This window comes from Malaclemys terrapin, chromosome 24, assembly GCF_027887155.1.
Source record: "Malaclemys terrapin pileata isolate rMalTer1 chromosome 24, rMalTer1.hap1, whole genome shotgun sequence".
Taxonomy (NCBI): Eukaryota; Metazoa; Chordata; order Testudines; family Emydidae; genus Malaclemys; species Malaclemys terrapin.
Window position 1 is genome coordinate 1189556 of NC_071528.1, and position 17279 is coordinate 1206834.

The 17279-nt window shown below is 46.2% G+C and overlaps 1 protein-coding gene across 1 annotated transcript in view; it reads left to right on the top strand.

Annotated features, from left to right (window-relative positions):
* The first annotated feature begins 1084 nt into the window (after positions 1-1084).
* Positions 1085-17279, top strand: part of LMNB2 (lamin B2) — an 83754-nt gene continuing 67559 nt past the window's right edge. Inside the window, exon 1 of the mRNA XM_054013958.1 lies at positions 1085-1364. Within this exon, the coding sequence (XP_053869933.1) occupies positions 1164-1364 (201 nt within the window). The 5' untranslated portion in view covers positions 1085-1163. The remainder of the gene's footprint in view (positions 1365-17279) is intronic.

Sequence of the window (17279 nt, forward strand, 5' to 3'; positions counted from 1 at the left end):
GTGCAGAACCCCTGTGGCTGCCCCTCCGCTTAGGAGTCAGAGGGCCACGCCAGCTGCTTCGCAGAAGCTGCGCGGAGCTGGGAACAGAGCCTGACTGCCCCGCTGACTCTGCGGCCAATCGGACTTTTAGCAGCCCAGTCAGCTGTGCTGACCGGAGCCGCTGGGGTCCCTTGTCAACTGGGTGTTCTGGTCGAAAACCAGACACCTGGCAACCCTACTCTCTAGCTACAAGACTCTGTCGGGAAGAGTTCCCCCTTCTCCTACGGATCAAGGGATCCCCTAATCCTGTTATAGGCCTTGTCTAGTTTGGGATTTGATGGTGTGATGTCAGGTGTTAACTAAGGTGCTTGAAAGTGTGTGTAATTTAACACATGCCAAACTGGTCGCATTACAGCACAGACGTTTCCAGCTTGTTAGAGTTCGTTAACTCTGTCCAACACCACCTGTTCTCTGAGGTTAGCCTAGACAAAGCGGTGAGCAGCACAAGGAGAGTGGTTTTCAGCAGGAGATTCAGGGGGCCTGGGGCAAAGCAATTTCGGCGGCCCTGGTTTTCAGTTGTGGCAGCTACAGTTGAAAAGCCAGCTGTCATGCTTGAAGCCAGCTAGTGGCCTTGTTGTAGCCTAAGGGAGACTCCTGGGGGAGCCTAGGTTGCTAAAATGGCCTCAAAGGGGTCAGCCTGCCTCATGAAGGAGCTTTTCACTGCTAGTCAATTAAAAGGACACTCCAAAGTGCACCTCAGCCGGTTCCTGCCAGGCCAGGGCCTGAGGGGGGGTAGGGGTGGGGAGGGGAGGCCCCCCCCCTTGCATAGGCCCAGCCAGGGCACCTCCAAGCTCAGCCTTACACGCGGGAAATAAGGGCTGACAGAGACTGCGCGGAGTCGGATGCAGGGTTGTTGGCATCGGGCCACAAAATGGAGGCCAGGTTGTGACTACAATCCCCAGCATGCCCTGCGGTAGGAGTTCCCGCCATCTTTTTTTCCTCGCCCCCCTCGGCCACTCCCAGAGCACAGCCGCCGGCGGCCATCTTGGCTCGGAGACTTCATTTCCCAGGTGGCGCCGCGCAGCTGGGAGGCGGTTTCCTCCGCCATCTTGCCGTTCCCTCCCTCCCTCAGTGTGGCCGGATTGAATGAGCGCGCCGCTTGCTCGTCCCGCGAAACGAGCGCCATGTCGGGCACCCCGAGCCGCGCCGCCCCCGGCGGGACCCCGCTCTCCCCCGCCCGCATCTCCCGGCTGCAAGAGAAGGAGGAGCTGCGGCAGCTCAATGACCGCCTGGCCGTCTACATCGACCGGGTGCGAGCGCTGGAGCTGGAGAACGACCGGTTACTGCTGAAGATTTCCGAGAAGGAGGAGGTCACCACCCGCGAGGTAGCGTGGGGAGCGGGGCGCGGGGCCGCCTTGGAGCCCGGCTGGTGGGGGCTTACCTGAGTGAGGGGCGGGGGTCGCGACCGGCTGCCCTGCCTGAGCCTTGCGGTGCCGGGGCGGCGGGGGTCTCTGGTTGGTCCCCGGTCTCGAAAGACTGCTCCGAGAGAGAGGCTGCGCCCGTTCTGGGCGCCGCTTGCACAGTGTGTGTTGGGGGTACACTCCGTCCCGCCTGGGGGGGTCACGCCTGGCGAGGCTGTGGGGGTCACGCCTAGCGAGGGGTGGGGGTGGGGCTGTGGGGGGGTCACGCCTAGCGAGGTATGGGGGTGGGGCTGTGGCGGGGCTGCCTGTGGGGGTCACGCCTAGCGAGGTGTGGGGGGAGGCTGTGGGGGTCACGCCTAGCGAGGCGTGGGCGGAGGTGGAGGGGCTGTGGCGGGGAGGCTAGGGCAGGTCGGTGTGGTGGCTGTTACCCTAGCGTTACATGTTGTATTTGTTTGGTGGAGTTGATTAACCAGCGAGCAGGAATGAACTCTCTGAGGTCTTTAAAATATCTGAATCTAAATTGTAGTAATAGAGATTTGTGCTCTAGTTATGCGATGGTCGTATTTGTGATCTCAATAGAGAAGATTTTTGGAAACACAAGTGTCTCTAAAACTACTTACGGGAGGTCTCAGATACAACGGTAATGGTTGTGACTATAAGAACCTAGCTAGATCGGTGAATAATTGCAAAGTACTCTGTAGTGTGTAACTAGCTATTACAGTGTTGTAGCATTAACACTTCTTTTTAAAGAAAGACATGTTTATATTTTTAATACCCAGTGATGTATGTTAGATGTATACTTGAAATGGCTGGCTTTGTTCATCTTTATCATAGTCTCCTCTCAGTTCTGTGTCACTTGTTCTTATATAAGGTGATCTTGTCAACTAATAACAGGGAGTCTGGTGGCACCTTAAAGACTAACAGAGAAATCTGTTAGTCTTTAAGATGCCACCGAACTCCTCATTGTTTTTCTGGATGCAGACTACCAGGTGCTACCCCTCTGATACATGTCAACGAATGCTGCCAGGCTTGCTAATAAAGTCAGTTACTCCTGTTTTTGTGTGTTTACCTCATCCCACTAAGAAATCTGTCCTATAGATATAGATATGCTATTTTGCTGTAATTAACTTCCAAGGTGGCCTTCAGTGTGCTTCATTTCACATCAGTGTGTCTTCATGTGGTATTTGGAACTACAGGAAAATATTGTTTGCCTGGCAGGTAGTACTTAACAGTTTAGAGTTAGAAACTGTATTTAGGGTAAACAAAATTCTTGATCTTAATTAAGCCTGGGGGAATTATGCACCAAAAAATTAAGAATCTGCAAAAAAAAAAAAATTAAAAATTCTGCATATTTTGTCAAAATAACACAATATAATCTCACCACTTTCAATTAGTTTTGATGATTTATTTCAAAAAACCTGTCAGCAAGTATGTGGGTAACAATACAGACAACAAAAAAGATTCAGGAAATGTTTTTTGACAAATAGATTCCTTACTAGGCATATTACTACAGAACTCTGAGTAATAATTTATTTAAACTACAATACAGAACCGTATTTCCTGCATCCCTCAGAAGCAGTGCAAAGGCTTGGGGGAGTTAGGAGTAATGATGGAGCTGAGGGAGAGGGAAGTAAATTGCTGGGAAGGCGCCTGGGTGTAAACTTGGAGGGTTGTTGGGTATGGGTGGGAAAAGTATGCAACAGGTATTTTTTGGGGTGTGGGGAGGGATTGTTAGGGAGCTTCCCCCATGTAGACCCTGGCTCACCCCTATTCTCTCCCATTCAGTCAGGAACATCTGTCCCTGCTCCTGTGTGTTCCTGCACCTCATGTGTCCTTGCACTCCTTGTCAACGTGCCCCTCCACCCCCACTCATAACACCCCTTCTTCCCATCCCCAGATGGCCCTGCTCCCCTGTCCCCATGTGTCTCTGTGCCAACACTCAGCCCCTCCCTTGTCCCTATACCCCCATCTGTCTCTGTGCCCCCACTCAGCCACCCTTTGGCGCTATGTAGCTCTACACCATGTCATAAAAGATTAGGATTGGAAGAGACCTCAGGAGATCATCTAGTCCAACCCCCTGCTCAAAGCAGGACTAACACCGACTAAATCATCCCAGGCAGAGCTTTGTCAAGCCAGGCCTTATAAACCTTTAAGGATGGAAATTCCACCACCTCCCTAGGTAACCCATTCCAGTGCTTCACCACCCTTGTAGTAAAAGTGTTTCCTAATACACTGCTCTACAGCCAAAATACTTCTGAAATAAATGTAGTCAAACTTTACTAATTCTGGATCACTGAGAACGAAAATGATGCTTAAAATTGTTGATTGGCTCTAGTTTTCAAAATATGCTATTGGGTCAGTATATACTACCCTTGACTTGGGAATGGCTGAGGATAAGTGAGTTATAAAGGGAAAGGATCTCAATTTAAACCAGAAATGACTAAAATACATCTTTGACTGGATCTATGAATAAATCTATGACTGGGTTTGGACAGTACTTGCTTTTTAGGCAAAACAATGAATGATGCAATCTGTAGCTGATATTGCGTCATACATGATACGAATTGCATCATGTTATTCCTAGAAGTCATGGATGATGCAGTCATAACGAAGCTTACATCACTCCGCTGAACAAATTGCCCTATATCAGCTCTAGAAATCATACAGTGTTGTGCTCTTATTTGTCTGTTTGATTTTGCAAAGGGACACATTTCTGTTTAGACAAAGTGAGCAGAGATGCCTTGTACTTGTGTGAACAGTGCAGATAACTTCTGCTATGTTTGTGGTGAAGTGACTTTTGCATCACAAAAGCGCAGTATAACCACTATGGTTAAGAAAGCCTATCACCTTTATTTTGGCTGCAAAATTGGAGATCAGGACAAGAGGTGGGCCCCACACATATGCTGCAACACTTGTGCAACAAATCTTCGCCAGTGGTTGAACAGGAAAAGGAAATCTATGCCTTTTGCAGTGCCAATAATTTGGAGAGCGCCAACAGATCATACCAGCAATTGTTACTTCTGCATGGTGCCTCCAGTGGGGAAAGGTGTGTCAAAGAAGAAAAAGTGTACTGTGCATTATCCAAACATTCCATCAGCTATATGCCCAGTACCCCACAGAGAAGGGCTGCCGGTTCCTGACGCACCAGAATCATTCTCACTTGAGTCAGACGAGGAAGAGGATGAAACTTCTGGTCCTGAACCATCAATGTCACAGGACCCACATTTTCTCCCATCCTCCTCCTCTGAATCACACCTCATAACACAAGGTGAACTGAATGACCTTGTCAGGGTTTGGAACTACCCAAGAGTAAGGCAGAGCTGTTGGGCTCCAGACTACAGCAGTGGAATCTCCTGGCAGGTAATGTTAAGGTTTCCATGTTCCGGGACCATCAAAAGGATCTTGTCACTTTCTTCTTCATGGAAAGTGATCTTGTAGCCTGCAACAACATCAATGGTGTGATGGCACCCTCAACATCGTTCATGATCCAGATGAGTGGAGACTGTTCATTGATTCATGGAAGATGAGTCTTAAAGCTGTTTTACTGCATAATGGCAATGTTTTGCCATCAATTCCAGTTGTCATAGGTTTCCTTCATATGGACTGCATGACCAACATGAAACAACTTTTGAGATGCATAAACTATGACCAACATCAGTGGCAGCTTTGTGGCGATTTGAAGGTTGTTGCTCTCTTGCTTGCTCTGCAGACTGGATTCACAAAGTACTGCTGTTTTCTCTGCGAATGGGATAGTCGTGCAAGAGATTCCCACTACATCAAGAAAGATTGGCCACTCCGACAGTCATTGGAGCCTGGGAGGAAAAGTGTTCAGCATCCACCACTTGTTGAATCAAGGAAGATTTTGTTATCACCCTTACACATCAAGCTGGGTCTGATGAAGAACTTTGTCAAGGCCATTGACAAAATACAAGCAGCTTTCAAGTACCTCCGTGGAAAATTTCAAAAATTTAAGTGAAGCTAAGATAAAGGAAGGTGTCTTTGTTGGTCCTCAGATTCGTGAACTTCTTCGAGATGATGCATTTGACCATGCACTGCGTGGCAAGGAAAAGACTGCATGGAAAGCCTTCCAGTTAGTGGCAATAAATTTTCTCGGAAACAACAAGGCAGACAACTACAGGTTGTTGGTGGAAAACCTCCTCAAGCCTTGATTGCAACATGTCACTAAAGATACAGTTTTTTGCACTCTCATCTAGATTTTTTTCCACCGAACTGCGGAGCAGCGAGCCACGAGCACGGCGAGCGATTTCACCAGGACATTGCAACAATGGAGAAACGCTATCAGGGCAAATGGAGCCCATCAATGCTTGCAGACTATTGCTGGACAGTGACAAGAGATGCTCCATTTAATGAATACAAGAGACAAGCCAAGAAGCGCCGAGTAGACACTGAATAGGACTAAACTATGTACATAATAGATTTTTGCCTTTTGTTTCATAATAAATTTTATTTATATAACCCTTTTGCTGATTTTTGAAGTGTTACATAAACAGGACAGGTGAAATATTATGTAAAGCAACCATAAACCCATGAAAAGACCTAGGTTTACAATTTATGATTAAAACTCTACTATCTACACAATATACATAGACATAAAATGTAAAAACTTAAATATCTTAAACAGTAGCCAATCAGTTGTTTTAATTGTCATATTTGAATTCAGCGCATCAAAATACATAATAGCACATTTTATCTCTGAAGCAGACGACTTCTCAAATTGTAGACCAGTGATATCGAACCTCGACCTCCCCCACTGCAACTTGAGACCATTGCTCTTTGTTCTGTCATCTGCCACCACTGAGAACCGCCGAGCTCCATCATCGTTGGGAATCCCCCCCCCCCCCCTTCCCGGTAGTTGAAGGCTGCTATCAAATCCTCCCTCACTCTTCTCTTCTGCAGATTATAGAAGCCCAGTTCCCTCAGCCTCTCCTCATAAGTCATGTGCCCCAGCACCATAATCATTTTCATTGCCCTCCCCTGGATTCTCTCCAATTTGTCCACATCCTTTCTGGAGTGGGGGCCCCAAAACTGGACGCAGTACTCCAGATGTGGCCTCACCAGTGCCGAATAGAGGGGAATAATCACTTCCCTCGATCTGCTGGCAGTGCTCCTACTAGTGCAGCCCAATATGCTGTTAGCCTTCTTGGCAACAAGGGCACACTGTTGACTCCTATCCAGCTTCTCATCCATTGTAATCCCCAGGTCCTTTTCTGCAGAACTGCCACTTAGCCAGTTGATCCCCAGCCTGTAGGAGTGTATGGGATTCTTCCTTCCTAAGTGCAGGACTCTGCACTTGTCCTTGTTGAACCTTATCAGATTTGTTTTGGCCCAATCCTCCAATTTGTCTAGGTCACTCTGGACCCTATGTACCTCTCCCCCCAGCTTAGTGTCATCTGCGAGCTTGCTAAGGGTGCAATCTGACCCATCATCCAGATCAGTAATGAAGATGTTGAACAAAATCGGCCCCAGGAGCGACCCCTGGGGCACTCTGCTTGATACCAGCTGCCAATTAGACATCAAGCCATTGATCACTACCCGTTGAGCCCAACAATCTAGCCAGCTTTCTATCCACTGCCCACCATCACCATGTGGCCTTGCACCTCCCTCTCCTCTGTGGCCCTATGCTCCACTTCCATTTAGCCCCCTGCCCCAGTCTGTCCTCCCCCACTAGCCCTTATAAGCCCCTGTCTCCCCATAACCCCGTCTCCTGACCTTGCCTGTCAGGTGTTACGAAGAAGGCAGGCTCTTTCTTTTCCTTAGCTGGCTGGGAACTGTTGCTATGGTCTTTCACCACAGCGCCCTCTGGTGGGCAAAAAGCAGAACTGCAGCAACATTTCAGCAGAAGTTTTTTCTTTCTAAAAATTTAAAAATTTGTGGCTCATTAATTATGCACACATACAGCACAGAATTTCCCCAGGAGTAATAGATAAATTACTGTTTAAAGGAGTTGAGTATCGGTTTTTATAGTTGCAATAGTCACAAGTTTAGCTTGTTAGTATAATATAGTTTGGATGTGTAATTGGAAGGATGGATTTTGGTAGCTTTGGGTGGCATACAGATTAAACAACGCTTAGACAAAGATAGTTATTTCACTTGCTACTGTGCATGCATAGAACCCACATTTTGTAACAGTAATGAGAGCAAATTGTTGAAACTAAACTTCTGTGAAAAGGATGTTGACTGTAACTGCCTGTTACAATAGGTGTTGATGCCAAGAATGGTGACAGAACTCTTGTTTTTTCTTTATTTTAATGTTTGGTATTGACTTGTTGAAAAGTCAGATTATTGTTTTTGGATTAATGTAGTGAGTTCCTGTAGATTGTATATGAGGAGAGTTTTTTGTTTTGAGAATAGCAAGTTTACCTGGGAACTAAACTGAGTTCAAGTACTCTATTCTGTTGTGTTTAAAGGTTAGTTTCACAGTATTGGTGATAGTGTAACCCAGGGGTCTCAAACTCAAATGACCACGAGGGCCACATGAGGACTCGTACATTGGCCCGAGGGCTGCATTTACTGACACCTCCCCCTCGGCCCTGCCCCCACTCCACCCCTTCCATGAGATCCCGCCCCGGCCTTGTCTCTTCCTACCCCTTCCCTGAAATCTCCCCCAACTCTGCCCCCTCCCTGCCCCCAGGAGGTGCAGGAGGGGTGCGGGGTGCGGCAGGGGGTTGGGGTGCAGGGTGCGGCAGGGGGTTGGGGTGCAGGAGGGGTGGGGTGTGGCAGGAGGCTCAGGGCAGGGGGTTGGGGTGCAGGGTGTGGCGGGGGACTCAGGACAGGGGGTTGGGGTGCAGGAGGGGGTTTAGGCAGGGGATTGAGGTGCAGCAGGGGGCTCAGGGCAGGGGGTTTGGCTGCAGGAGGGGTTTGGGGGGTGGGCTTCGGCCGGACACACACCAGGGGCAGGGTAGGCTCCCTTCCCCCACGCTGCTCCAGGAAGCGGCGTGGGGGCAGGGCAGGCAGGGAGCATGCCCTGCTCCCAGTGCGCGTTGGGCCGGAGCCGCTCTAGGTAAACATTGGGGGAGGGTAGGGGGGCCGCGAGGATCTCGTGGGCTGCAGAAAATAACCCCGCGGGCCGCGTGATTGAGACCCTTGGTGTAACCTGTATATTTTGAACCAGTTATAGATATATTTATACATACACTTTTTGATATATTTAACACCATTATAAATGCTTGAGGCAAAGCTGGGTTTGGGGTGCAGGCTGACAGTTCTCGACTCACCCCCCCCCCCCAATAGATTCATAGATTCTAGGACTGGAAGCGACCTCGAGAGGGCATGGAGTCCAGTCCCCTACCCTCATGGCGGGACCAAATACTGTTTAGACCCATCCTTGATAGACATTTATCTAACCTACTCTTAAATATCTCCAGAGATGGAGATTCCACAACCTCCCTAGGCAATTTATTCCAGTGTTTAACCACCCTGATAGTTAGGAACTTTCCCCTAATATCCAACCTAAACCTCCCTTGCTGCAGTTTAAGCCCATTGCTGCTTGTTCTATCCTTAGAGGCTAAGGTGAACAAGTTTTCTCCCTCCTCCTTATGACCCCTTTTTAGATACCTGAAAACTATCATGTCCCCTCTGTCTTCTCTTTTTCGAGCTAAACAAACCCATTCTTTCAGCCTTCCTTCATAGGTCATGTTCTCAAGACCTTTAATCATTCTTGTTGCTCTTCTCTGGACCCTCTCCAATTTCTCCACATCTTTCTTGAAATGCGGTGCCCAGAACTGGACACAATACTCCAGCTGAGGCCTAACCAGCACAGAGTAGAGCGGAAGAATGACTTCTCGTGTCTTGTTCACAACACACCTGTTAATACATCCCAGAATCATGTTTGCTTTTTTTGCAACAGCATCACACTGTTGACTCGTATTTAGCTTGTGGTCCACTATAACCCCTAGATCCCTTTCTGTCGTACTCCTTCCTAGACAGTCTCTTCCCATTCTGTATGTGTGAAACTGATTTTTCCTTCCTAAGTGGAGCACTTTGCATTTGTCTTTATTAAACTTCATCCTGTTTACCTCAGACCATTTCTCCAATTTGTCCAGATCATTCTGAATTATGACCCTGTCCTCCAAAGCAGTTGCAATCCCTCCTAGTTTGGTATCATCTGCAAACTTAATAAGTGTACTTTCTATGCCATTATCTAAGTCGTTAATGAAGATATTGAACAGAGCCGGTCCCAAAACAGATCCCTGCGGAACCCCACTTGTTATGCCTTTCCAGCAGAATTGGGAAGCATTAATAACAACTGAGTACGGTTATCCAGCCAGTTATGCACCCACCTTAGAGTAGCTTCATCTAAATTGTATTTGCCTAGTTTATCGATAAGAATATCATTTAAGACTGTATCAAATGCCTTACTAAAGTCTAGGTATACCACATCCAGAGCTTCTCCCTTATCCACAAGACTCGTTATCCTACCAAAGAAAGCTATCAGATTGGTTTGACACGATCCGTTCTTTACAAATCCATACTGGCTATTCCCTATCACCTTACCACCTTCCAAGTGTTTGCAGATGATTTCCTTAATTTCTTGCTCCATTATCTTCCCTGGCACAGAAGTTAAACTGACTGGTCTGTAGTTTCCTGGGTTATTTCCCTTTTTATAGAGGGGCACTATATCCTGACCCCCAGTTTGAGAATCCCTGCTGTAGAGTGAGAGGTGCTGTGACCCATTGGTGCACATGCTCTGCAGCACGCACAGTGCTGACTCTACAAGCCAGAGAAGGTCATCAGAGGCGACCCAGATTCGACATGTGTTGTCTGCTCTTGTTGGGTTCCAAGGCTCTATTGTAGATAATATTAGATCAGTCAACCTTTTTCTAAACTTTATAAAATGAACATGTTGTTTCTTATGACTGATATTGAGCATTTTTTTCTGAAAATTAATAGTATGTTCATGTAGCTAAGCAGGATCGGTTTGCTGGAAACTCACTCTTCCTGAAAGGTCTCAGTTATGGAGTTTTTCAGACCTTACAATAACTTCACGATACAGACATTAGGTAAATCTCTATTTCACTGAAACTACGCTAAATCTTTGAGGCTGCACCTCCTAAGTTCTCTTATCGTCTTAGAATATTGCAGGTGGTTATTGTTTTTTAGCTTCAGAATTTTAATGAAGGCTCAGTGATTAAATAGGCAGCCAAATGGATGGACAACAGTGATCTGCTCAGGCATGACCATTCATAAAGCCATGGCAAATGAGGATTTTCCACAGGCATATCAAGGATCGAAACGTTATTCATATTCCTGCCTTGATTGTGGAAAGAACTGAGGAAAAATGCTGCATTCCATTGTCACCTGGCCAGTTGTATATTTATTTATATTACCATAGCTCCCGCAAACGCTAGATTTTTGGACTGGACTCCACTGTGCTGCGTGCTGTACAAATAACAAAAAAGATGGTCCCTGCCCCCAAAGAGCTTACAATTTAAATATTGTATAGTTTTTCATGGAAAAATACTTCCTCTGTGGCAAGGTGATTTCCTAGAAGAGCTGACATGAGAACAGAGCATGTATCAGCCATTCTTCAAGATGTGAGTAGTGGTAGATATTCAAAAAGCCAAAAGCCTTAAATTGAAAATTAGTTTTATCTAGGTTGAAATTTGTTCACAATTTGCCCCAAGCCACAGTTCAAAGAATAAGGGATTACTTTGCATTGTTTGTCTTGGAGCTGTACTTCATTGCATGTCTTAACTAATTCCATATGTTGGACAGTATGGTTCTTAAATGATAGTTGAGTGGGAGGAAAGGACTCAGAACGTCAATCTCTTCTTTCTTGTGCTCATTTTAGTTTCCATCTTCGAGTGGGAAGTGATAAGGTGTCTGGAATATTACCTTTCTGGGAGGCAAAAATGGTGGGACTCTTTGGTGTCTTCAGTGTTCTGAGAATGCTCTGCTCTGCTTTATAATTAGAGCTCTGCATGGAAACAAAATTTGTATCTGCATCCGATCCACAAACATGGTCTGCAGATATAAAATGGATATCTGCAGATTTGCAGGGCTCTAGACATAACGTTTGAATCCACGTCCATCCGCAAACATGGTCCGCTGATAATCACATATTTGCAGGGCTGTATTAATAACTTTTCTGCTGCTGCAACTAGAGACCATGGCCAGTATTCACAGATTAGTTTTCTACTCTTGTTTTGTCTGATTTGGTGTCTTTAAATCACATAGACCAAGATGTCATGCTGGTTTCTCTTCTGCTCCCCACTTAGGCCTGGTCTTCTTAGAAAATTAAGTTTGCTTAACTGCATTGCTCAGGGTGTGAAAAAATCCGCACCTTTGAGCAGTGTAGTTAAGCCGACATAACCCTGAGTGTAGAGACCGGTAGGTTGACGTAATAATTCTTTCATTAACCTACTTACTGCCTCTTAAGGAAGTGGGTTGTGTATGCCAATGGGGGAACCCTGTTGGCACCGGTAGTGTCCACGCTGAAGTGCTGTAGCAGCCCAGCTGCAGGGGTGCAGCTGTGCTGCTGTAAAAACAACAAGGAGTCTGGTGGCACCTTAAAGACTAACAGATTTATTGGGGCATAAGCTTTCGTGGGTGAAAACCTCACTTCTTCAGATGCAAGAAGACTAACACGGCTACCCCCTGATACTTGTGCTGCTGTAGAACTTCAAGTGTAGGCAAACCCCTAGAATGTCAGTTGAGTACTTTGCTTGGGATGGATAGCCCAGGTTTGCAAACACTTCCACATATGAACCCATGTATTCAGGGTCCAGAATGGAAGATGATAACCTTTATATGTTTCATCCTGTTAAATGGGAAACCACAACTAACATCATCAAACTTGTGACCGAATGTTGATTGTTGACCTGGTCAAAAGAGCAACAAAATAAGTACTTTCCCAGGACTAACGTTCTAAGCAGATCAGATCTGAGGTAAAGATCTGCCAATTGAATGTTGAAGGCCTCTCATGGTCCAAGTGTGACTCCCTGAAGAAAATGCTGAAGATGACCAACATTGATGGCCTCACCCTCCAGGAAACCCATGTCACAAATGAACAAAAAGCCTGTTGCTACGAAATCCTAATTGCCAGCAATTACCACTCGAAATACAAGCAGTCATAAAGCAGGTGTGACACCGTGTACCCCATGTTCACCGCTTTTAATAGTTGTTATATTTTGTAGAAAGTATGCCTTGTGAGATATCATTAGGAAACTCAATCTGCTGAATATTATCCTGTTGAAATGAGTGTAACAACACTGCATATGTAATTATGAGATTTTGCTGTATGATTGTTACTGAAATATATTGTAGTTCTGGGTAATACACATGAGCCATTTCCTCAGAGACATAGACGCACTAGCACGCCAGTGAAGTGCTAAATGCCATTACCTGCTTAATCAGAGATTCACCAGCAGGGGAGTTGTAAACAGGAAATTTACAATTCATCTGGAGGACAGTTTGGAGCTCGCATATGCCATGAAACTGCCTGCCCACATGACCCAGGAAGGATTTTTCCAGTACACAAGGTTTGGAGTATAAGGAGGAGGAGGGGGAAATGTCTCTAGCTACCTCTCCTCTCCACCTTACATCGCTCTTCAGGTATTCACTGATGTTATGAGCAGAACACTGAACTACATATTCTTAGCGTATGCACAACGTGCCTCAGGTGGTGCATGACCAGGAATTTGGACCACTGGTTGGATCATTACCTTCCCGGGCTGGGTACTGACACAGATGCCTGCATTGTGGATTGTCCTTAATGACTTTCCGAACAGCCAATACAGACCAGTACTGACCCATATTGGCATCCTAATCCCAGTTCTCTACTCAAAACCAGCATTGTTCTGGAACTTCAAAAAATCAGACTGGACCACATTCACAATAACTGTGGACAATACAATCTCTCTCTCTCTCAGCCCCCCCCCCATACACAATGCCAAAGACTTTTGACCATTTTGCTGCACTCCTAACCTCTGTCACAAAGAACAACATCCCCTGGGGGAGTGGTGGGGGGCGGGAGGGGGGGAGAGGTCACCATACGTTCCTTGCTGGGCTGCAGAGAGCCAAGAGCTCCTCCACAAATATGATGTGTAGAGACTCAGAAATTGGAAAAGCCCTCTTGGTGTCACTGCATGTAGCAAGGCAGAAATGGTGTCTTGAATGTGTAGAAGGTCTAAACTTCACACTGGAGCAGACACGCTTGGAACCTGCTGAGACAGCTGGGGGCTGCAAATACCACACATGCCACCATACTGCAGGTGAAAATCAATGCCATCGTTGCTAAACTTTTGTGGATGTCAAAATAGCTAGTGGACAAACAGTATCACAGACACGTCCAGCATCAGCTTGGGCAGGTGATGTCCATATGTAGTCCAGTGTCCCAAAGGACCATTCACAGGTGAGGAGATAGATGCAGCCATTGTAGCCACAAAATTGGGAAAAGCAGCAGGAAAAGATGTCTGTCCTGAGTTCCTATATAATCTTGGTCTGGTGGTATGGAAATGTATGAAGCAGATTTTCACCAACATCCTGCAGACTGGTGAAATCCCTGGTGTGATGAGAAGCTACAGTCATTGCACTTCTAAAGCCTGGAAAACCTGCAGATCACCTTTCTAGTTGTAGGCTAATCTCCCTCTTGAGCACAAAGTGGTGGCGTGGTATGATTCTGAACCGAATTGGGCCCACTGTGGATGACAGCCACCTCAAGAAAGAAGCCTCTAAAGTGAAGACTTGCATCAACATGCTTCAAAAGTTAACTGGAACCAGCTGGGAATCAACAGGCCCAGTACTACAAACATTGGCCTTGGCCATGGTGTATTTAGTTGCAGAGTACTGTGCATTGGTGTGGACAAGAAGCTGCCATATCCAACTTGTGTAAAGGCAGCTGAATCAGACATGTGAATCATCATGGGAACTTCTTAAAATCAACACTTCTGTTATCACTTTCTGTATTAGCAAACATTGAACCTTCAGCTATCCGAGATACAGCCATAGCATGAGAACTTAAACGTGGTGGAGACCATCCAGGCCTCTCCATCTGGCATGTGAGGGAAATAGAAAAGAGTATAAACTCTGGCAAGTCAAGTGTAAAAGAATAATTGGGTAGGCCAAAAGAGAATTTGAAGAGCAGCTTGCAAAAGACTCAAACCTACAGCAAAATTTTTTTAAGTACATCTGAAGCAGGAAGCCTACCAAATAATCAGTGGGGCCACTTGACAAGGTGCTAAAGGAGCAATGAAGGAAGACAAGGCTGTTGGGGAGAATTCAAAAGAATTATTTGCATTGGTCTTCATTGCAGAGAAAGTGAGAGTGTCTCTCACACCTGAGCCATTCTTTTTAGTTGTAAAATCTGAGGAACTGTACCAGGCTGAGGTTTCAATACAGGAGACTTCGGAACAAATTGGTAAAATAAACAGTAATAAGTCACCAGGACTAGATGGTAGTCACCCAAGAGTTCTGAAGGAACTGAAATATGAAATAGGTTACATACCACACTTAATAGTTATCCAATCACTTCAGTCTTCTTTTGTACCAGAAGACTGGAGAATAGCTAATGCGACACCAGTTTTTTAAAAAGGCTCCAGAGGTGATCCTGGCAATTACAGGCTGGTAAGCCAAACTTTAGTACCAGGCAGATTAGTAGAAACTATGGTAAAGAACAGACACGTAGCTTAATACAGTTTATTGGAGAAATGTCAACATGGCTTTTGTAAAGGTAAATCAGACCTCACCAATCTATGATAATTCTTTGGGGGGTCAACAAGCATGTTGATAAGGGGATCCAGTGGATAAAGTATACTTGGACTTCCAGAAAGCCTTTGACAAGGTCTCTCACCAAAGGCTCTTAAGGAAAGCAAGCAGTCATGGTAAAAAAGGGAAGGTTCTCTGATGGATCAGCAATTAGTTAAGACAGGAAACAAAGGCTAGGAATAAATGGTCAGTTTTCAGAATGGAGAGAGGTTTAATATAATCATAATCTGGGAAAGCAAAATTTGAAGTGAAGTGGCAAAATTTGCAGATACAAAACTACTTAAGATAGTGAAGATCAGACTGCGAAGCGTTACAAAGGGATCTCTCAAAACTGGATGAGTGGGCAAGAAAATGGCAGATAAAATTCAATGTTGATAAATGCAAAGTAAATGCACATTTAAAAGCATACATACAAAACGATGGGGTCTAAATTAGCTGTTACCACTCAAGAAAGAGATCTTGAAGTTCTTGTGGATAATTCTCTGAAAACATCTGCTCAGTGTGCAGTCAAAAAAGCTAAAGAACGTTAGGAACCATTAGGAAAGCAATAGATAAGATGACAAAATATCATAATGCTGCTATATAAATCCATGGGATCCCCACACCTTGAATACTGCATGCGATTCTCGTTGCCCCATCTCAAAAAAAGATATACAGTAGAACCTCAGTTATGGACACCTCAGGAATGGAGGTTGTCCATAACTCTGAAATGTTCATAACGTTGAACAAAACACAACTCTGGCTCCAGCAGTTCACACTCTCGGCCAGGTTCCAGAGGCAGCTAGGCAGCTTCTTTCCTGGGCAAGCTTGTTTCCCTCCCAGCTGGGAGTGGTGGTGGTTGTGAAAACAGCACGTCACCCTCCCGGTGGGGGGTGTGTGAAAACAGCACCCATGTCTTACAGGAAAGCGGCGCATACCCCAGTACTGCTCCTGCTCTGGTTGCCTTGGGCTGGTAGTAGGGGCTCACAGCTTTGTCTGTGAATCTCAGCAACCTCCTAACTGTAAGTGGGTGCCCCCCGTGTGGAGATGGGGATAGGGGTGGGGACAGGCAGCCCAGATGTGCCTATCTTTAAGATGCAATACAGGCACAGTACAGTATTTCCTTTTTTGGTCTCCGCTCCTGCCTGATTGGTTACTTCTGGTTTCACATGGCGTCCAGTTGACCGATCAGTCCGTAACTCTTGTGTTTGTATCTTTGAGGTTCTATTAGAATTGGAAAAGGTACAAAGAAGGGCAACAAAGATGACTAAGGGTATAGAACAGCTTCCATATGAGGAGAGATTAAAAAGACTGGGACTGGTTAACTTGGAAAAGAGATGACTAATGGGGGATATGATCGAGATCTATTAAATTGTGAATGTTGTGGAGAAAATGAATAGGGAAGTGTTATTTACTCCTTCCCATAACAAGAACCAGGGATCACCCAATGAAATTAATAGGGAGCAAGTTTAAAACAAAGGGAAGTTCTACTTCATACAATACACATTCAACCCGTGGAACTTGTCAGTGAATGTTTTGAAGTCCACAACCACCTAAATCAAAAAGAATTAGGTAAGTTTGTGGAGGATAGGTCCATCAATGGCTACTAGCCAAGATGGTTAGGGCCCTACACTCTGAGTGTCCCTAGCCTGTGACTGCCAGAAGTTGGGAGTGGACAACAGGGGATGATTACTTGATGATTTGCCTGTTCTGTTCATTCCCTCTGAAGCACCTAGCATTGGCCACTGTCAGAAGACAGGGTATTGGGCTAGATCAGAGGTGGGCAAACTACGGCGGCCCACGGGACCGTCCTGCTTGGTCCTTGAGCTCCTGGCCAGGGAGGCCAGCCCCTGGTCCCTCCCCTGCTGTCGTCCCTCCCCTGCAGCCATGCCGCCGCTGTGCGGGCAGTGCTCTGGGCGGTGGGGTTGCACGCTTTTGTCGAGCAGAGCGGCAGCGTGTCTGGCTTCAGGCAACGCAGCTGCCAGACATGCTGTTCTGTAAGATAAGGGGGCCGGAGGGTTGGATAAGGGGCTGGGGGGTTCGAGGGGGCAGTCAGAGTGGTTGGATGGGATGGAGATTCGAGGGGGGGAGATTGGATAAGTTTGGGAGTCCCAGGGGGGCCTGTCAGGGGGTAGGGGTGTAGATAGGGGTCAGGGGATGGGGAATGGGGAGTTG